This window comes from Eschscholzia californica, unplaced genomic scaffold (genome assembly GCF_041429995.1).
Source record: "Eschscholzia californica isolate CP2 unplaced genomic scaffold, dmEscCali1.0.p SCAF_6, whole genome shotgun sequence".
NCBI classification, from domain to species: domain Eukaryota; kingdom Viridiplantae; phylum Streptophyta; class Magnoliopsida; order Ranunculales; family Papaveraceae; genus Eschscholzia; species Eschscholzia californica.
The window spans coordinates 13048302-13071750 of NW_028238483.1; the positions used below are offsets into that span (position 1 = coordinate 13048302).

Below are 23449 nucleotides of genomic sequence, written 5' to 3' on the forward strand. Positions count from 1 at the left end.
AAGAATAAAGTTGTAGAGGGAAAAGGAAAAGGGAGGGTCTGACGTTATGAAATAATTAAAAGTAGCACGTGAAGGGACATTGAAGCATGAACGGACAGATTCAGTTATGGAAAAGAAAATGGATGGCTGGATTTATTTTGTACAGTGGTTTGGAAAACATTGATTTACATTAATTTTGTTTTGTATAATAGATATCTACGTGGACATCCAGTCACCTTATTGTTATCCTAGTCATATTTGATGTAATTATTGTGTCCTAGTCACAAGGATCTGTTTTGTATAATAGATTCCACTGTCTTTGATCTATTACCATTAGATCTGATATTAATCTATGTGTGACGGTAGATCTTGGATTAGGACAGGGATATTATCTGAAATATTTGGTATCCATGGATCTGTTGTAATTTTAATTGATTTCCCAGCCCCTAACCATAACACATTCCTTCTCATAGTGTCTCTTGTCCTAGAATTAGCATGCAAAAAATGAGAAGAACTCTGGGATTCTGGTTGAGTCCAGAAATCACCTTTTTTTTTACATATTTAGCTCTTAACAGTCTAACCCAAACAACCTCTTGATTAGTTAAAAAACGCCATGTCATCTTAGCCATTAAAGATTGATTAACATGCTCAATAGATCTTATTCCCAATCCACCTGTATGTTTTGGACTAGTCAGTATTTCCTATCTAATAAATGTAGTTTTTTTTCATTTGGTGAGAGACCCCACCAGAAACTTCGTTCTACCCTTTCCAAGTCATCTACCAATTTTTTAGGAAACATTTGATAGCTGCAAGGATAAGTGCAAAACGATGCTAGAACCGATTTGATAAGTATTGTTCTTCTAGGTTGACTTATGAATTTTTTTCCATCCCGAAAGAGAGTTATTAAATTTGTCAATTAACCACTGATAGCTCTGAAATCTGTTACTTTTTTTTGGGGATAAGTGCTCTAAGATATTTTTCTTGGTCCGTCATTAGAGGAGCTGAAAGCCGATTGATGAATTGGTTCTGGATTTTCTGGGAAACTCCTTTGCTGAAGAACAAGGAAGACTTAGCATAATTCACCTGCTGGTCAGAGAAAGAGGAGTAGTGATTCATAAGTTGTATTAAATTAGTCATATTATTTGTATTTGCTTTCCCGAATACGATCGCGTCATCAGCAAACAAAAAATGTGTTATGTTTGGGTTGTCCTGATTGATGTTGTAAACATGTCATGAGATTCATAGTAATCAAATAAAAGAAAGAGAGAGATTGAGAGGTACGAATAAAAAGGTAGGGTGTAGAGGGCACCCCTGCCTAAGGCTAGAGGCAAAAAAGTCCCCAGTCCTATTACCATTTAATTGTATATTGAAATTAGTCGTAGTGACACATGACATGATAAGATTGAGAATACGCCCCTCTAGCCCCGTAGAACGTAGGACTACTTCCAGGAAGTTTCAATTTACTGGATCATAGACTTTGGCCATATCCATCTTTAAGGAGAAGGCCCCTTTTTTAGATTTGGAAGTATGCATAGTATGAAGTAGTTCATTGGTTACAATAATATTATCAATTATTTGCCTACTAGGCACAAAGGCATTTTGGGTCCAAGCTATATTGTCCTATAAATAGGGTCGAAGACGGTTGGCGATGATTTTCGTGATGAATTTATAAATCGAATTACAGAGTGAAATCGGTCGTCTGAGGCAATACTCGGATTCCTAGTTTTCTGAATTAAAGCTATTGTAGTCAAATTCAAAGTTGGATCAATTGAACCTGTAGTGAAAATTGACTGGATGTATATATGTTGTCAGTTCCGTCCCTATAATGTCCCAGTTATGTTGGAAAAAGTAACAAGGAAGGTCGTCTGGTCCAGGACTCTTCATTGATCCCATTCCCATGACAACACCTTCAATTCCATCAGACGAAGGAATCCTTGAGATGTAACCCAGTTGTTCGGTCGAAAATACCTTATAAGCATTTAAGACTTCGATTGGAGGATAGACTAACTTGCTTTGCCCAAAATAGATTCTGAAAATGAGCTATAAATCCCGTTGCAATTTGATCTGTGTTTCTCGTGGTTTGACCATTGGATGGAGTAATTTGGTGAATAGTATTCTTCTGCCGTCTTGTTAACATAGCCATAGGAAATGCCTTAGTATTTCTATCGTTGTTTTGTACCCATTTTGATTTAGCCCTCTGTTCCGCCCCAGACATTGTAGGTTTTCAAAGAACATGATTTCTTTGTGTATTTTGCTTTCTATATTCAACACCTCTTTCGTAGAGTCCACTCTTTATATATCTGGTAGTCTTTTTATGAGAATGAAGTATCTATTCTTTGTAACCCCAAAAGCTCGTTTACTCCATTTTTTAAACAGATTCCTTAACTACCTGCACTTTCTCAGGAAATGAACCAACAATATTATCCCACTGCTTCCTAAAAGACCGTCGAATAATCTTCATGTTTTGCCCAAAAACTTTGAATTTTGAGATAGTAGTGATAATACTACCGTGGACCTGAAGTTTTAGAAGTATAGGGCCATGATCGTTGTTATAGCGAGGTAAGTAGAATACACCTGCCTTTTGGAATTTAAGTAACCAATTAGCATCGCATAGAACCCTATCAAGTCTTTCCTTGGTTAAGTGATGAATAGATTTGTTGTTCGTCCATGTGAAGGTCGGGCCATTGTATCCCAAATCCAATAAGTTTGCGTCCCGAATAAATTTCTGAAAAGTATATATGAACGAAATGTGAGAAGTACCGCCCCATTTTTCAGAACGGTCAAGTAAAGTGTTTAAATCGTCAATACAACAGTAAGGGTTAGTCAGCCTCCTTATTCTTTGTATGTTCCAAAAAACATGTCTATGTTGAACTTGTGGGTCCATAAATACAGAGACTATCTTAATGAGTGTTTTCAGTGAGGGTGTTAACAGTAGCATGAATTAAACTAGGCGAAAAAAAGTGGATATCTAATTGAATATCAGGGAGACAGTGTGAAAGAAGACCACCACTTCTACCTATAGAAGGAACAATATAATAATTGATTAAGTTGAATTTATTAAAACAAGTAATAGGAATATAATCGGAAATTCTCGTTTCCGAGATAAAAACAATGAAAGGCTTAATAGCCCCCGGGAACTGAGATAGAATTTCTCTTGTCGGGGTGTTCCCAAGCTCACGACAATTCCATGCTAAAGCGTTTATGGATCTGCCGACATTTGGGTTGCCAGTACCCTTTCATCATGATTTCCCACTTGTAGTTGTCTGACTGTTTTCTTGTATTGTTTTTTAACCCTGGTCTCAGCAATAGGAATATCTTCCTCCATGTCTACCACCGACTTCGACCCCAATTCCTCATCCCTCTGAGTAGTGCACTGGTTTCCCGAGTAGAGTGTGTTAGAGTAAACCGCCGAGACTCCCTGATCAGTCTGCACTTTAGTCCGCTTAACCTGACAGTGATTAGGCAACAAATCTCCAAAATTAGTTCTTATATTAGGTTGAGATTCAGATTGTCCGTCTTCTCCGACCATTCCTTCTTCATTCAGATTAAGATTAGATAGCCTAGGTATGATATTTATAGTAGGGAAATTTGACCAAAATTCTCTAAAAAATTTGGACTTTGGTTAAAAAAGATCAGTCAATTTTTTATAGTCTTAAGCTCCATGAGTACTTTATTTGCAACACATTGCGACAGCTTTGCAACGCCTTGCGACAACTTAGCAACGCTTTGCAACAGTTTTGCAACGCCTTGCGGCAGCTTTACAATAGCTATGGAGCGTCTCGCAACAGCTTTGCAACGCCTTACAACAACTTTGCAACGCCTTGCAACAGCTTTGCAACGTCTTACAATACCTTTATAAAAATTATTGGTTCTTAACCAGACAAAATACAAATATTTGGAGTTTTAACGAAAACAAATAAGAAACTTTAATTTTTAACAAAAAAAATATAACTAAAAAAGTTTAAAATTGGGTTTTCGACCCAATTTCACTAGACGACTTTTTGTGTAATTAATTCTTCAAACTTTGAATACATATAATATTTTCATCAGATGTCAGATATTTGACAAAATTTATATATTTAGAAAAAATTAAACTATCTCTCTAACAAGATCCACTTTCAATAATTTTTACAAAAATATATCTAAAGGCACGATATTTTTTCTACATTTATTTTTCTTGCAAACTGGATTTGTAAATCTCGCAAACTTTGTTTATACAATGGAAACTCAATTTACAAAACTTGGAAATCTGACCTGCTACTCTTACAAACTCGGGTAGTAGAATGCAAATTTAGGTTGCATAATTAAAATTCGATCTTTAGATCTTGCAAATTGTTTGCACAATGCAAATTCTGGTTAGAAGATAGTTCAAACTCCATCATTACCTAATGTTAGTGGATAGTGAAAACAAATCGACTTCACATTTATAATCTGAAGAGACACACATCCAAAATCGAACAAAAAAATAATAATAAAAACAAATCAAAGTAAAAACTTTTGAAACCATAATATCCTTGCATCCATAATCAAAATCTAATCAGATCTACTAACTTAGTGCAATAAACAAGTTAGAGAGAGGCGAAGAAGATCGATGAAGCTCTGACTTCCTCTTTGCTTCAAAAACAGATTTGATCTACTTTGCATTCTTCGTCGTCTTCTTCTTCTCCTTCTTCTTCTTCTTCTTCTTCTTCTTCTTCTTCTTCGTAGCTAAAATAAATCAGATATGCAAACTCGGCTTAAAGAAGATGACGAGTCATTAAAAATAAAGATGAAGATGACAAGTTAGTGAAGATCAGTTATTTTGAGTGAGAGAACGAGAGAGTTGTGCTCGATGATGGTGGTGATCGAAGATGGTGAGTTGGTAATGGAAAAGATGAGTGGAAGATGCAGAAAATTGTGAGTTTAGAGAGTGAAGAAGAGAGTAGTTTAGAGAGAAAAACTAAGAAAGAAAAAGAAAAATAACCCTAAAATTTCTGGGTCTTTTTAGAAAGAAAGTGAGATTTGATGGGTAAGAGTATTTAGCAATAAAAAAATAGAAAATGACTAGATTACTAATTTAATAATATTATTGAATAAATAAATAATAAATATATGAGTAGGCGTCTTTTGGCAACACTAAAATAAGTTATTTTTTTACTTATTTAAGTAGAAAAGTAAAAAAGTTAGTTTCGTAATGCAAAAATTACTGACTTCACTTAAGTCAAAATTTGCCCTTCTTTTAAATTTAAAATTTTTAGCTTTTGACTTTAAAGTAAAGTAACTTATGTTCAACACATGCATGAATTTTAATTGACGATATTTTTTTCTTCGTTTATCTCCGCCCCACCCCCATACCTCAACCACCACCACCATCACACCTTAACCACCACCCTCGCACCTCCATCACCACAACCACCACCACAATCACTAACATCACTACCATAAACTTCCACCGCACATCAACTACAACCACCTCGTACGTCCACCACCGTACTTTCACCACCACCACCACCACCGTACCTTCACCATCACCACCACCCACATATCTTATCCATCATCACCACCACTATACCACCATCATACCTTTACCACCACCATACCTCCATCATTACCACCTACATATCCTATCCACCACCTCTACCACCACCACCACCACCACCACCATCATGCCACCACCACCATACCTCCATCACTACCACTCAAATACTTTATCCACCACCACCACCATATCTCAACCACCAGACCACACCATCACTGTACTTCCACCATTACCACCGACATACTTCCACCACCACCACCACCATATCTCAACCACCACACCACACCATCACTGTACTTCCACCATTACCACCGACATACTTCCACCACCGCCACCACCATACTTCCACTACCACCGTATTTCCACCACCATCGTTGTACCTCCACCACCGCCACCATCCCCATACCTCCACCACCATCACCATCACCATCATACCTCTATCACCACCAAACCCCATAATCATATCTTCAAGGCACTCCCACCACCATTACCACCAATATCACCACTATTTCGTATACAAGAGTGATCGTAGAAATCATAAATAAATTCAATTAAAATCAAGTGTCTTTATGAGTAAAAGAAGAACAAAATTATCAAAAGTAAATTGGATTACCAAAATAATTTTTTTGTTTATAAGTAGTATTTTTGCTAAATATGCTTTTAATTTTTTTTACTTCTTTAAAGCAAAAGAACTTTTACCAAAAGCAAAAGTACTTGTACTGTTAATTGTCAAACGACACCTAAAATAAGTTATTTTCTTGCTTAATTGAGTAAAAAAGTAAGAAAGTTAGTTTGGTAACGTGAAAAATTCCGACTTCACTAAAGTTAAAATTTGACTTTCTTTAAAAGTTTAGATGTTTAGTTTTTTGCCTTTACAGTTAAATAATTTATGTTCAACATATGCATGAAGTTTACTTTACCAAATCTTTTTTTCTTTGTTTATTTCCGCTCCACCACCACAATTAAACTTCCACACACCACCGTACCTACATCGCCATCACCATAACAACAACGTACCTCAACCACCACCACTTATGTACCTCCACCACCACCACCATCATACTTCTATTACTACCACCACAACTATACCACCACCACCATCACCATCACCATACAACTCCACCACAATATGCCACCACCATAATACACCACCACACCTCAACCACCATACTTTAACTACAATCTCCGTACCTCTACCACCATCACCATACCTCCATCACTACCACAACCACATCTTACCCACCTTCATTACTATACCACCACCATCAGCATACCTCCACCACCACAATTTTATCTCAACCACACGTACACCACCACATTTCAAGCACCACACGCCTACATCACCAGGCCTCCAAGGCTACACCACCAGACATAAACCATACTTCCAAGGCTGAACCACCACCACCACTACTGTCAATGTCATAACCACCTCTTCCACAAGAGTAATCGTGAAAATCATAAACAAATTCAATCAACATCAAATATCTTCACGAGGAACATAAAAATAAATAAATAAATAAATTACTAAATTAACTTTTTACTTATGTACTTATAGGAAACATTTTTGCCAAATATATTTTTGTTAGTTTTTTACTTTTTGAAGCACAAAATACTTCTACTACAAGCAAAAGTATATAGACTTTTGGTTGCCAAATGTCATCGTAATGATTTAAAAAAGTAATCTTTTTTACTTATTATGTATAATATTTTGACTCATTCAACCACTTTATATTGTGGTAAACATTTAAAAAGTGGCAATTTGGGCCAAAACAATTGGGTGTAGTGACAAAAAAATCGACTATGATATCAATATGGCGAAAAAGCAAAAAACAGGTTTAACGGTACTTTAGGCCACTAAACGACAGTTTCCGCCATAATTTATGTTCGCCAACGCCGGTCACATTTTCTAATAAGAACAAAACTACCTTTTTGTACAAACAATTATTTGTTTTCCGCAAACAGTTGTTTGCTTTCTACAAATTGTCATATGTTCTAGAAAATTAGTTATATTATGGGTTATGATGATGTTTTTCGATCTGATATGAATTTTGATGAAGCTTTAGTATTTTTATATCCGCTTTGATATGTGCTTCATGATGTGTTTTCATCTATGTTAGATCTATTTTGATATGTATTTGATGTTTTGTACATCAGATATGTTTTCTAAACATTTGTTTGTTTGATACAAATTGTTGTTTGCGCGATACAACCAACTCAATATAAATATTGTTTGCTCAATACAAAGTGTTGGCCCCAAGGGACAAGTTATCTTAAAAGAATGAAAATGGAAAACGAAGATAATAATAAACCAACATCAGTTTTCTCAAAACAAACATCAATTTCTTCAAAACAAATAATAATAGTTCAATGAAAACAATAGTAGTTCAAGGCAAACTCTAGTTTGATGATCAAACAAGTGTTTTTATCAGCCACACAGGTGTAAGTGGTTATTTTTGACAAAACGAGAAAATAACGCTTCAAAAATGATCATCTTAGTTGAAAAAATGAACAAGAAAACGGTACAAGATTACATTAGAAACAACAAAACAGTAAGAAATTTTTTTTTGGAAAAATCATTCAAATAAGGTAAAAAAAGGATATAGGGTGAGAAATGAAAAAAAATAATGTAAAGACAGTCAAAAAAACATTTCAGAAAAAAAACAATGAATTAAAAATAAGAAAGTAAAAAAGAAATAAAAAATTCATAGGACAAAACTAAAATTTTTACAAAATATACAGACAACATTTATTATGGTGTGCGTAGGATCAAGACTAGGATATAAATGTTACGTGTTGTTGTCCTTTTGGTACTTTTGCACCAAGAAACCAAACATCTATTAAGAAAAGATAGTGGCTCTTTTGCCATTACCGATCTTTTTATGGCTGACTCTGCCTTAGTTCAGTAGAAAGAAAAAAAACCAACTACAACATTCACAACCACTTAATTAATTAGGTGGATTAATTTCATTTTGGCTTCAAATTTATGATCAACTAGTCGTTTTGGCCCCTAATTGTGTTTAATAGTTTGTTTTAATCTCAAATATGTCTCACAGTTCCTTCGACCCCTAATTTTTCTCAAACTTACACATTTTGCCCTTCTGGCCTTTTTGTACATTCTTTTTTTGTCTTTATTATTTTACTAAATTCTTTTCTTTTTTTTACTATCACTCTATTTTGTCAATTTCTCTCAGTTTCTCTCTCTCTTACTTTCTTTATCTTTCCTCTCTCTACCCTCTCTACCACCACCCGCACCATCTTCATCAATAACCACCATTACCATGTCGTCAGGGACGGATCTAGAATTGAAGACTAAGAGGGCAAATGTAATACGGTATTAATTGTGTTGGTTTATTTACAGTTTATATTTACACTCCACTTATAAGAAATAATTTTTGTATGTAATGTGAAACAAGAGTAGTACCATTGATTAAAAACCACGGTTTTGGTTAATTTCTTTTTATTTTCATCACTTGAGGTATTAAAAGCTACGGTTTTGGTTAATTTCTTTTTATTTTCATCACTCGAGGTCTTCTAAATAGAGGTTTTTGGAACAAAAGTTTTCCTAAAAGAGTCATAGTTTTTTTTTGTTGTCCAATCCATTTAAATGAATGCTCTGTTTCTCAAACTCAGAAAGAAAATTAAAATATCTAATATTAAATGAGGTTTTCAATAAAAAAAAAGTTGTTAGTATTTTCTAAATGCACAAGAGAAACATACATGCTAAACCAAAAAGTTATATGTTTATAGATGGGATTAACCCTTGTCACATAAGTGGTATCTCTGCACTGTTACCAGAAAGCCTAGAAGATTTTACTTATTAATCTTTACGTTTTCTTTTCATTAACATGGCATGAGAATCATGGTTGTACTATAAACCACTGCAGCTAAGTCGAGGGGCCATGACCTCCTCTGGCCTAGCTGTAGTTCAGCCCCTACATGTCGTGGTGACTTGGGTATTGAGCCTGCAGATTTGTTGAAATCCAAAGCTTAAACAAATTGCCACAACCACCATATCACTACCACTTGGGGTTTTCAACTTTTGATTGTCATGGTCGAAGTAATTATTGGCCGCAAAAGTAGAAACCATCGTTCTTGATAGTTGTGGTGGAAGTGATTTAAGTGTAGGCACTCAGATCGGGTGTTTCGATCTACAAGACATGAACCATGGTTGCATGTGAATGAAGGATTTTTCTTAAGTAAGCAAAACAAATCCTGCTTTACACCCTACTTCATTTACTCTTCCAAGATGGGTTCTTGATTATATGAGGATAATCATGAAATTACAACCCAATTGTTTTGTTTATCTGTGAACAGATTTAATGGAGTTTGTTATGTTAAGAATATATTGAAGCTCACTTTTTTCTAGAATTTTTTGTTGGGTTATTTCCCTAATGGCCCCGAACTTTGTGACCAGCTTCCCGCTTGGCCCCCTACTTTACGAGAAATACCCATATGGCCTCCTTCCGTTATAACACCGTTACTTTCTCTCTTCCATTTCTTTTATCTCTCCTCCAGCATGTTTTCTCTCTCTGCCACCTCGTTAAAACCAGCCACATCATCGTCTTCACCGGTAGGGTCGCCGGCCGGCGACCTTCAAACTTTTTTTTTCTCTCTCTCTCTCTAAAAAATATATTTTTTGTGGTCTGTTCGTGATGAACAGACCTAGCTCTGGCGAAGGTTTCCCTTCGTCGGAGTTTAGAGAGAGAGACGAGAGAGAATTTAAAAAAAAAAAAATTTTTTAGAGAGAGAGAAAAAAGAGAGAAAAAAAAAAAGTTTGAAGGTCGCCCGAAATTTGGCCGGCGACCCTGCCGGTGAAGACGATGATGTGGCTGGTTTTAACGAGGTGGCAGAGAGAGAAAACATGTTGGAGGAGAGAGAAAAGAAATGGAAGAGAGAGAGTAACGGTATTATAACGGAAGGGGGTCATATGAGTATTTCTCGTAAAGTAGGGGGCCAAGCGGGAAGCTGGTCACAAAGTTGGGGGCTGGTCACAAAGTTGGGGGCCATTAGGGAAATAACCCTTTTTTGTTTTATTGTAGGATTTATTAGGAAGAAGAATTGGGAGATAAAGACGACATGACGAAAGGGTGGTGGGCGTAGAGAAGGAAAAGATATAGATTAACAATGGCATGGAGAGAGAAAATTAGAGAAAGAAAGATTGACAAAAGACATAAATAAATATATATAAAACGCAATGTTTTTTGCTGACTGGGACAAGTCGAAAGACAAATCCGGTCGTTCATTGCGTTTTCGATAGCATCTTGGTAGTTGGATCTATTACCCACCTAAGAAAATGAAAATTCGTTCACCCATTCAATGAAACAATGTAACAAACCCCAATTTCAGATCTATCCAATAGTCTCATCTACTTAAGAAGAATACGTTTTTATTCCTCTTTATTTATTCTTCTTTAAAAAATTTATTCATCTTTATGGAGTTATCAGTTTTTTTTTTAATTTATTATTCTTCAAGAGATTTCATTATGCTAATTAGTTTTGAAATTCAATTCTGGAGTTACAATTTTTCTTATTTATTTTTAATAATTTGTCATTTCATTTATTCTCTATACTCTCTTCCATTATCTTCTTTACCATTTCATTTCAAGATTAACCCAAAAAAAGAGGACTCCATTTCTGAGTGGCTAAAGTAAGGGAAATCAATCGAGAGACCGCTTATGAATGTAAGTGCCCATGAAACTTCTGAAAAATAGTAATAAAGAAATTTTGAAGTGTTTTTCTTTCTATGTGTTATTCTTATGAAATATCCTATATTACTCATGATGTGTTCTTCCATTACTCTATTTCCTATTGAATGTAATTTTGATTCTTAACCGAAACGTACCACAACATGTTTTATTTAATTTTGTTTGTTAAAAATTGTTGTTTTTGCAGGTTCATTCTTATGAAATATCCTCTAATTCATGGCACACTATGAGCATATTTTACTTAATTTTGATGTGTCTTCATGAGATCCCATACGAATATTGTTAAAATATCGAATCTAAAAAAAAATTTAATGTGTTGTGAATGTTTGCCCCATGTTCTAGGTTCAATTGGTTGTCATGTTCATTCATGAGTAATATTTTATGTCCATCAAAGGTACACAGCTCAAGAACCATCTCATTTTGAGGAACTATGAAAAAATATCTTCTTTAATTTCACATTTCATGGACATTCCCAAACAAAATATCTTTAGCCAAATATTTACTTTATTGTTGCTTTTCTTTTGATGTTTTCAGGGAGAAAATATTCAAAGTTTGAACAAGAACATTTCACGATTAACCCAAAAAACAGAGATTTAACAAATTTTTATGAATGTAAGTGTTCATGAAATGTCTATTTGGAATTCTTCTGAAAAATGGTAATAAAGAAATTTTATAATGTTGTTCTTTTCATGTGTTCTTCGTATGAAATATCCTCTAATTCATGATGTGTTCTTCCATTACTCTATTTTCTATTGAATGTAATTTTGATTCTTCACTGAAACGTACCATAAAATATTTTACTTAATTTTGTTTGTTGAAAATTGTTGTTTTTGCAACTTCATTCTTATAAAATATATATCCTCTAATTCATGGTACACTTTGAGCATATTTTACTTAATTTTGACGAATCTCCATGATAAATTTGTGCCTTCATGAGTTTCCATACGAATATTGTTAAAATACTGAATCTAATAAAATTTAACGTGTTGTGAATGTTTGCTCCATGTTGAAGCTCAAATTGGTTGTCATGTCCATTCACGAGGAATGTTTTATCTCCATCAAAGGTACCAACTCAAGAACCATCTCATTTTGAGGAACTGTGACAAAATATTTCTTTATTTTCACATTTCATTGACATTCCCAAGCAAAATATCTTTAACAAAACATTTACTTCATTGTTGGTTTTCTTTTGATGTTTTCAGAGAGGAAATATTCAAAATTTGAACAAGAACACAAGAATGACTTGTTTGAGTTTTTGTTCATGTGCTTTTTCTGTGGAAGGACTTTTAGTTATGACACTTTGAGATTGAGAAGCTCATGTAGTTTATTTCCTACTTTCTCTTTCACAAAATACAAATTCTCGTATGAATATTATAAGAATTTTTTTACAATTTATAATAGAGGAGGTTTAGGTTTCAACTTTTCTCTTTGTGAGCATGTATCTCTAATTAATTTGTAAATTGATCATTCTAAAAATTTAGAAAGCTAATAGCTAATTAATTTAATTATAGTATTTGCTAAGAAAATCAAAATTTCAAAGTTTGACTTTGATCTGGACCGTTCTTTTACCCGTGTGACTCATCGAGTCAAGAATCTTGTCAAAGATTTTGTGTACACTTACCATTTCTCTATTACTTTTATCTAAAAAATCAAAATAAACCATTAAATTGAATTTATTATTTTAGAAGACCAAAATATTCTTCTTGAGACTAACTATTGAAATGCTTTTTTAAGTTTGAAACATACAAAATCATTCCTTAAATACATTCTCCGCAATTATACCAGTTGCATTGAAATCCGCACGAATGAATGAAATAATTGAATTTAACTTGTGTTTTCTATCTTTCAAACTCACAAAAGCATTCTAGATAAAAATAAAATTTGTATTGGATAAATTCTTTCGGATAAGTGAATTTGAATGTATTCTACTATATAGTTATGAAGCTTTTCACTCTCAAATAGTATTTTGTTTGGTTCATTTGCAATAAGAGAAGATCCAGTAAAGCATGATTAGAAAATGTCAATTTATGCCAAACAAATGTTAATTACTTTTGATAATTGACCGTTTACCACTATATAGTGCTTAAACTGTTCACCGAGAGCAACCGTGTCGGAGGCACGGGTTATTTCTAGTAAATAAATAAAAAATGGGAAATTCATGGACGACATTCTACAACTAAAATATCAATTTCGCTCCATCAAATTCATGCATGTCTCGCAGGATCACAACAAATGGTCGGACAAACTTGCTAAATGTGGCAGGACAAATGATTGTAATAGGATTTGGAACTCTTTGATTTAGCTCCACGACGTTCTGAGTGTCTAATTGTATGTATCTTCAACAACAAAAAAAAGAAATAAAAAATGGGAAATGCTAAGTGTACAAAGAATCTTTGACAAGATTCTTGACAAAATTCTAAAAGAACGATCTCGATTAAAGTCAAACTTTGGAAAACTTTGATCAACTCTTATCTTTTAATGAAAATGAGTCATTAAGTCCAGAATTTTGTCAAAGATTTTGTACATGTAGCACTCCCGATAAAAAATAGAGACTTTGCGATGTTACAGGTGTTGTTGTAGAGTGGACACTTCACATTTCTTTTTCTTAATCATTAATCTTTGTTTCAATCATTCAATCTCTATGTCCGATAACGAATTACAATCTCTGCTTCATCATTCATCCTTCACGACTATTTCTTTACAAGTTTGAGGTGTTCGATTAAGTGCCTCACTAAATTATTTTATGTTTCTTTTATATATGTTACTTCAAGATGATTTTTTTTACCTTAACAGTTTCTTTTACTTTAATAGTTTTATCTTGGTAACCACAGGGGATAGATTGCTGTCGAGGGAGATTATTTCTTGATAACTATCGGTAAAATGTTTGATAAAACTAAATTTAGCGGGGATGTCTCACTAAATTGTTTTCTTATTTATGATTTTTTGTTTATTTTCTAGTTACTTCAAGATGACTTTGCTCACTGTAGTTTTGTTTCCTTTTCCATTTTTTATTCCTCTTAAGATCTAGTTTTACTTTATCTCCTCTTGAGTTCAATTTCTTTTTAATCTCTTTCCCTATCTATTTGTCTCTCATTCTCCCTCTATGTCTCTCCCCCTTTCGCTATCTTACTCTCCCTTTAATTCTAATTTTAATGTCTCTTTTACTCATCTAAATAGTCGCTATCTGCTTGTAAGCTAATGTTTTGATTTGAATCCTTCTTCATTTATGAACGATTAATGTTAATGCTTCATAAGAGAATGTTAATGTTTTGAGGTGTTGGTAAGTTATTGTTTTGAAGGTGTTTGAAGAAATGTCTGTCTGAATTTATTTTGTTTAAGGTGTTTGAAGCTAAAAGGTGTTTGAGGTAAAAATTTTCATTCCCTACGAACTAGATCGGTAAGTTAAAATGTTTTTAAGGTGTTTGATGAAATGTCTGACTTCTTTCTCTTTAGGTTTGTTTATCTTTGTGTTGTCCTTTTAAATGTTTTTAAAGTGTTGTTTAAATGTTTGGCTCGATTTTTTTTCTTTGTTTTAGTTTTATTGCAGAGAAGAGTGTTTAAGATGTTTGAAGATTATTTCTGTTTCACCCAAGCTTCTGACAGAGGTCTTGGGTTTCCGTTAATTATGTTTGGTAACACCTTGGTCTCCTTCTCTCTCTCCTTTTCTATAATTTTTTTTATTGATTTGAGTTATTTTGCTTGCTAGGTAGTCAATCTTTTGTGTCCGTAGTTTATAAGTTTGGTTTGCTGTGTATGTAACACGATGAGGATGATGACGAAGATAGTAAAGTAAATAATGAAGAAGATGATGATGAAGGTGTTTTTCAACATTCTCCGAGTGTAAGTGTATCATGGTATCAGTGTTCTAGTCGTCTTGCGTCACAAGGCAGTGGTGCCAATATTCATACCATGTGGGGTCATGAGAGTACCTGTTATTTAAAATCATATGTTGATTTCGAATTTAATGATAAACTGATTTTAGATGACAGATAAACACTTGCAGCAATCTGTTTGCACATATGCGTGTAAACTCGATCCAATGTGACGCTAGACAACATGAGTAGATACACATGCGCACACGGAGAATCCTAAAAATCACTTTACGTGTAAAACTGAGATGTTATGTACATGCATAACGACGTTAGCCGAAAGAAATTTACTGCGCCCATAGGCCGTAGTGGAAACTAAGTATTGTTAAAATTGCAAGATAATAGGTATAAATTATTTTATATTATCTTTTCTCTTAAAATAGAACATAGATACAAAGAACTAAAACTTTGACAAAAAAAATGTCAAGGTCCAATCAACTTGTATATATTCCATACAACAAAATTTAGACGAAATACGAAAAACATGGTGCACTCTTTGGGGCATAAGGAAAAGTCTTCAGGGCATAGAGACGGTCAGTCAAGATTAACTTAGGGGAATTTTAATTTTTTAACCTAAAAATTAAATGTGATTGTTTTTTTATCCCCTGGTCTTCATCTTCACCTCACCTTCACCCACAAATTCCAACCACCACCTCAATTTCCGACCGGCGCCAACACCACCACCGCCACCACTTTTTCTCTCCGTCTCTTTCTTCTTCTTCCTCCCACCGAGATGAAGGGAGAAGAGAAGAAGAAGATCGTCGAAAAAGAAGACTAGAGAGAGGGAGAGGGAGAGGAAAAGGATGAGAGAGATGACACAAATGGGTCGGGCTCGGGTTGAAGTGGTACTCAACATCCCGTCGCAATTTATAGGCGACTTTTAGAACTTCCTAGGTTCTCTATTGACACCTCCTAGTTAAAGGGCTGAGATGAACTTCCAAATCATCCTACGACTCACATTACTACTTACCCCGTGAGAGCGTTAAATACATATATCTTCACCTTCCCAACCCCAATCGTCAAGCGTAGGTAAAAGTTTTGAAGGAGCAAGAAAAGAGGAGAGAGAAAGTAGTCAGAAACGCAATCTCCTTCCATTTTTAGGGCGACTTGTTCAATCTGAAGTCATCTTCAAGTCTCGATCTAACGAATCATCACTTCACTCTCTCTTTGCCATGTCTCAGGTTTTGATTTTGATTTCATTAATCTTCTCTCACTTGATTATGTTCTTGAATTTCTGTATGATATTACTAGTGTTTATAGTTTTTATCATCTTCTTTGGTTTCAATTATAGATCTGTCATACTATTCTGTAGTAATTCGATTTTTTTTTGATGAATTGATAATTTGTGATTTAAGCATAGCTATTGGACTCCTTGTTAATGGGAAATTAGGGTTAGGGATTGTCATCTCCTCCCTTTTTCTTGATCGCATTATACTGGTTTATTTTTCAGGCGGATAACCGAAATTCTTCAGCAACCAAGCGTGCTCGAACTGATGGTAATAATCCGTTTTTATGTTTGATGTATCGATTTTGTACTGAAATGGGTTCTTTTCTAGCCAAGATCTTTACAAACTTAACAACAATGCTAGTTATCAACTAGTTTTTCATTCCAAAACAAAATATTTCCAGTGTAACGTCTGGTTTTTGTTAGTTTCATTATTAGGTCGGTAATCATCATTAATTACTTCATTAATTTCCCAAAAAAAAATTAATTACTTCATTATGAATTTTAGGTAGTCGTCGTGAAGATGATTGGACATGTCCCAGCTGTGGCAATGTTAACTTTTCCTTCCGTACAACCTGCAATATGCGCAACTGTACACAATCCAGACCTGCCGATCACATCTCGGTAAGCCGTACATCTAATTTTGTATATATTTGTAATATGATGAATCATGTTATGATATTCCCCATAAATACAATGGCAAGAAAGATCTGTTTCCATTTCTGTCTCGAATATTATGAGATAGTAGAAAAGGGAAAAAGGACGTTATCGTTCATCATTTGAAATTTCGAATCAGATTAGCGGTTATCTTACTATAGTTCAATTTATTTTTTCGCATATCCTAATTGGACAATTTCCCTTTACAGAAACCTGCGGGTAAGCCCCTTCAAGCTCCTCCGAGTTACTCCCCGGGAGCACCCTATCTTGGATCCGGTGCCCCCTCGTCAATGTATCTTGGCATGCCTCCGTATGGCTCTTCTGTATTTAATGGATCATCTCATCCTCCATACGATGTTCCCTTCTCTGGGGGATCAGGATATCCGTATGAGTATGGAAACCGCTTTTCTGCTGGGAGCCCTTACGGGCCAATGCATATGTCTGGACCGTCACCCTATTCCAATGGCTCTATGATGGGCACAGGTAAAACTTTCTTTATTACCTCTGTTGCTAGGCAAATAATATCCAATATATTATGTCAGAAGCGAATAACTTTCTTTGGGCCCTAGTAATTTTGTCATTTTTCTTAAATGTATTCGTTTATCCTTATTCTGTCTCAGGTGGGATGTATGGAATGCCTCCTCTAATGGATAGATATGGCCCGGGATTGCCCATGGGCCATGCTGCTATGGTATGTGTGAAAGGCACAGTTATTGGTTGATTCTAGATGTAGTTTATTAATTCCTCTCTTTTAATTTGCTTGTGCCTTGTTGTGTACTTTCGATTCCGTTCCTACCCTTACTTTAACATGATGTCATGCCTGAACTTGTGGTCTAGGGAGCAAGGTCAGGAGTCTTCCAAGGCGAGAAGAAGGCAACAGGTAAGCTGACTTCAAGCTGTAATATGTCTGGAATAGATATTTCGTTTTATATTTATTGCAAGAAGTTCTTCATATACCTATTCATTGCTAAAAGTTATTTTGTGGACTTTTCTAGATACACGTGACAGCGACTGGACGTGCCCCAATTGTGGAAATGTTAATTTTTCTTTTAGAACCGTTTGCAACATGCGGAAGTGCAACACTGCTAAACCAGGAACCCAGGTTTGAACAGTTGACTTTTATTTTAGAAATGATATTTGCTTGAATGCGTCATTCGATATGTATTATCTAAGTTTGTCAACCTGAATTACTTCGTTTGCAAACGGTGAAAACATTGGCATTATATTTGGGATGATTATGGGTGGCTGAAAGGGAAAGTAGTTTAAAACAAATTGGTTGGCTACTTGGATCCTTGAATGCGATTAACTGATATAATTTCTATCCAGGACTTCCTTTCTAATTTTTTTTTTCCAATTCACGTATGTCTTTTCTCTATTAAATGTACACCTTTTGATGCAGGCCGCTAAACCCGAAAAGACTGCCAGTAAGTTTCTCAGTTTTTTTATTTTTAATTAATTGCCTTCTCCTCTGTTACTCCAATTTCCGTTCTAATATACAACATATTATCCCATCATGTAGAGCCAAAAATGCCTGAAGGGAGCTGGAAGTGTGAGAAATGTAATAACATAAATTATCCATTCAGGACCAAGTGCAATCGACAGAATTGTGGGGCCGAGAAGCCATCCGAATCAAATGAGTCTCCTGAGGCAGTGCCAGCTGCACCTGAAGTGGATGATCAGGTTCGTTGTATGATATGTCTATATTTTACGACCATTTGTTTCTTGAATTGGCTGATGCTTTTTGTCATTTGTATTTCTTGCAAACATCACAAAATTGATAGACCGGCAATACGACATAGTATAATTTTATTCAGAATATTTCCTGCTCTAAATATAATAACTAACATCTTTACAAGTACTTCCATTGATTTATACTGTTGTCTACTGTTCCAGTGAGTTCTAGAACACTTATGAGGGTTCAAAAGGTCCAGAGTCGTCGTCGTCGTGGTCGTTCAGCATTGCTCAATATGGTTGGTGTATGAAAGTCAGTCAGTCATGGTTGTTCGTCATGTTGCAGCTTTCTTATGATACATTTCAAGTTGCTATATCCTGTCTGTTATTGGTTTGATACTCAAAAACAAACAAACATAGTCTTTATCGTTTTCTTTGGAGTTGTGTCAGTGAGTCCAATATGGTGAAGTAGCTCTTACCAGTGTGGTTCTCCTGTCCGGTTCTTTACTTTAAGGTAGTGGGTATTTCTTTATTACTTCTTTGGAACTAAATCTTGGCAACTACTCTGGTGGGTAACCGGGTATATTACATATAGACAATTAGACATGAGCTTCCTGGTACTATTAGAACTTGGAAACACTTTGATTCTGCCATGCCAGACTGTCTTGTTCTTCATTTGGGTTATGAATTCATCACTGTCTTATAAAAGCGTTGTTTTCTTGAGCTTTGCGAAGTTGTAGATTTTAGAAAAGTTGCTAGGCCTGGCCCTGTTATTTGTCATTTCGGCTTTAGGAGTTTTTTGTAAATTTTCATACCCAATAATGGCTTGAAGGGAATGTTATCGCGCATGGACTATTTTTTAGTTAGCCTACGTGAGTTTGACAAAACAAGATGGGAAATTTTTAATTTCACACGTAGGTACAAATATTTACACCCTTGCTAACATTACATGTTCTAGTTAGGAATTGAACGATGTGATAGAACTTCACATGAGTTCAGGATCTAAACCCCTTGTAAGGGGATTGGCTTGTGATCGATATATGTAGGGAATTTTAGTGATACCTCTACCAGGAATGCCCTATTCTAATGTGTTATTACCCTTGAATATAGGTTATTTTTGACCGGTGTGGTCCACGCGCGCACTGATTGACGAAATTGCCCTATTCAACTTTTTCGTTCTTTCTCACTTCACATTTTTAGGAGAAAGAAATTAGAGGGAAATTGCAGAGACTTGAGATTTCATAAAACTTGGCCACCTTGTTCATAGAGAGGAGCCCCCACCCCCACCCATTTATCTCTCCTACAAAGAGGATAGAGGGAGAAACATCATCTCTTGACCTGTACAACCTTCCCCAATGAAATCAACCTCTCTATTCTCTTTCTGGAAGAATGTCCGAAGTGTTCGGGTATCGAGACCGTCGGCTTGGTCTACCCCTACCTCCCTCTGATCCTAAGTTTAGTTAGGTGGTTTCGGCGATTCCAATTGCATAGAAAAACAAGGCATAATCATGATTTGATTATATAATTCCCCAAATACCAACAGAACTTGGTGTTCCAGAGGTCTGATTTGTGCCTTTTTGTGCTTAGTCTTTTCCCTTGTAATTGCTGTTTCTTTTAGGGCTCTTACTGGTTCCTATCCTCCGTTGTTTTTGTTTTTGTCTACCATTCAGTTTTATCAGAGTACCTTAAGAAGTCCTGATGTGTTGACATTGAAGTATTAGTTTTTGTCTACTATTGGGAGGTTATTAGGGTTTTAATTGTAGATGTTGGCACTTGTTTCAAGTACAGTTGATTTATGTTTATTAGGACGTTCTTCTAGTTTCCAAAGCCTTGTTAAAATGATCTATAGATGGTAGATTTTGGAACCTTTTCCTCTTTCCCAATTAGTTTGATCGATTTACGGTTAGAACGATGTTTTAACTTATTTGTGCTCAAAGTACAGTGGAAAAACCAAAAGAAAAGTTGTTGGGGTGTGTTTAGTTTAAGTTGGGGTGTTAGTCTCCAAGGCCGTTGCTTCTTTACTGTCGTTTCATTCATATTTTTTTTTTTTTTTTGATGAAGAATTTACAGGCAATGGCCCACGGCAATGTATTTTGTTGCTTCTATTAAAGAATACAGATCTAAGATCGAGACTAAACTTATTGGAATCTGTGATGGAATCTTGCGTTTACTTGACTCTAGGAGCATTCCTTTCCATTGGTGATTCCAAGGTTTTTTATCTCAAGAAGAAAAAAGAAATGGAGGAAGAGAGAGAAAAAAAATTGAGCTAGCCGGCCTGAGACGGCCGGTTACGGCCGCGCTGTTAGGTCAAGCATTGGTTGAGGCATTGTCTTTAACCAAACTAGGGATTGCCTTTAACCAAATTAGGGATTGTTCTTAGCGAGATTTGTCAACTTTGGATAATGCCTATGAAATGAGTTTTTAAAATTTGTGTGTTTACTGTGAAATCTAAATTGGTTCTATCGTAGGTTGCTTGTTTAGTGTTTTGAGGATTTTACTTCGAAGTCTACCTAAAATTTGGATGCATGCTAGAAAAACCCATTATCCGTTTGGAACTAGAAACCCTCATGTTGGGGGTTCGCCCAAAGGCCTAATAACTTTCGCAAGATAAGCCCAAGAATTTCACCCCATGTTACAATGTGCTCAGGGGCGGATCTATGTGGAGACCAGGCTGGGCAGTTGCCCGGCCTGGTCTCCACATATACAACACAAGCTTCCACTAATATCAACAGCTCATCTTAGCTCTTGTGGTTCACCTTGTACATTTACAACCCAAAGACCCAGGTTCAAACCCCTCTCCTTGCTTCAAGCTCTTTCTTTTTTGCATGTTTGTTTCAAACCTAAAATAAGTGCCCAATAGCTAGAGAAAGTCTTGTCTTTTTTGCATTTTTGTTTCAAACCTAAAAAGTGCCCAATAGCTAGAGAAAGTCTTGTTTTTTTCGACTTCAAGTGTTATTGAGTAATTTAACACGAAGACCTTAGATTAAGGTTAAAAAATTATGTGGTTTTTTTGTTCTATAAGATGTAAAATAATTGATAAAGATCTATTGATATTTTAGTACTCAATTGAGTTATCCAATGTTACGTTAATTTGTAAATTTAAGTCAAAAGATCACTTCCATTATTTTATTTAGATTATTAAGATAAATGTAAAACTCATGATATGAAAGGATGTTCTTAAAAAAATTGTCTTTTTTTTTTTTTTTTTTTTTTTTTTTTTTTTTTTTTTGAAACACAAATGTCATAAAAACACAAATGTATTACAGAGAAGTCCAAGAAGTAAACCAAAAGGTAAATCTGGACTAAACCGAAATAACAATGATCAACATACACTTCAAAGTGATTTTAATAGGTGTGGGGGGCTATTGCCGAAGTTGCCAGGCTGTGTGCCTCATTGTTGCTCCCCCGAGTGCAATACTCCACGGTAACATTGAGTAGGTTCACCCTTGCTTTTAATCCGTAGATTTCATTAATCAATCTCCATGGGATTTCTTCATCGACGGCCAAGATTAAATTGATCAAGACTAGGGCATCCCCTTCCACTATAAAATCAATCAAACCTAATTCCACCCCCAAATCTAGGGCTGCCTCCATTCCTTTGAGCTCACTGTAAATCGCCGACTTAGATTCTACTTCTCTTACCTTCGTTCCTATATTAACTCCTTGGAAATCTCTTGCGATGGCTGCACAAGCAGCTTTGTCACCTCGAAAAGCACCGTCGAAGTTTATTTTAAACTTACCCTCCGGTGGAGGACACCATCGGTTTTCCTGCGGAAGGTTAGTAGAAATCAAAGAAGGGGTGTGGAGAAGAGATACATACCTCAGAGCTGTTGCTGTATTCGACCAAACCCTTGTCAGATCTGTGTTCTTGTTTTGAAAATGCTTGTCGCATCTCGTTTTCCACCATTCCCACAACAAATAACAGAAGGTATACCAATCCTTTTCCCCAATTCCTTTTTGTAACAGAATAATCTTTAGGTTATTAATAGGGTCTGTGTTTCTTTGAAGGATGTGGGTGAGTCCTGCTTTGCCTAACAGATTCGCAAATGAGTTGCAACTCCCGAACAGGTGCGTGATTGTTTCTGTTTCATTGTGATTACACATGATGCATGTTTGAACTATATGTTGAACACGAGATCCTATGTTATCCAAAGTTGGAAGACCATTATGAATGAGCCTCCATATGAAGTTTTGAACCTTTGGGCTCATATGAAATCCTGGTTCCGCCCCTGAATGTGCTAGTGAAGAAGCGGAAGAAAATTTCAATATGTATAAAACTGTTATTGGGCCTTTGGGCCGATCCACCAATTTTAATGCACCGTGCATAACCAAACTTTCTAAAATATCTGTTTTATGTATCACGCATTTATAATTTGTTGAGAAACGGAAAGACGCCCAAGACATAAAAAATGCAAGACATTAAACAACAGAGGAGTCGGGGGTGGGAAATGAGCCGGGCTCGTGCACCCATTTGTATCAATGGGTCGGGTTGGGGTGTTTGAGGTAGGATATTTCAAAGTTTAATGAAGTTAATAGGCGGAGCCTAGGTAGGGAAAATTCAAGAAAACCTTGTTTCCCGCCATGGGTAGTGGTCGTGACGGGCATAGCGGGCTTTGGGTATGCGATTGCGGTTGTAGGTACTTTGCAATGGAAAGGAAATGTTTTTAGGATTTTTTTAGTTTATCCCCTCAATACTAATTTGAAGTTGAGTTTACTACCCTCAATGGGTAATAATTGAATTTAATCTCTTTGACATACTATTTTTGTCAAAAACACTAAAACAATGTTTGGCATGTGGAAAAATAATTTGACTACAAAGAATAATG

At 35.5% G+C, this 23449-nt stretch overlaps 1 protein-coding gene across 1 annotated transcript; it reads left to right on the forward strand.

The window, feature by feature from the left end:
- The first annotated feature begins 16014 nt into the window (after positions 1 to 16014).
- Positions 16015 to 19331, forward strand: LOC147531803 (ranBP2-type zinc finger protein At1g67325-like). Its single transcript, XM_086646407.1, has 10 exons — positions 16015 to 16251; positions 16521 to 16566; positions 16804 to 16919; positions 17162 to 17435; positions 17573 to 17643; positions 17790 to 17832; positions 17948 to 18054; positions 18352 to 18376; positions 18472 to 18632; positions 18846 to 19331. Exons 1-10 carry the CDS (start codon positions 16243 to 16245, stop codon positions 18846 to 18848), a joined length of 855 nt encoding a protein of 284 aa, XP_086502533.1. The 5' UTR covers positions 16015 to 16242; the 3' UTR covers positions 18849 to 19331.
- The last annotated feature ends 4118 nt before the right edge of the window (positions 19332 to 23449 follow it).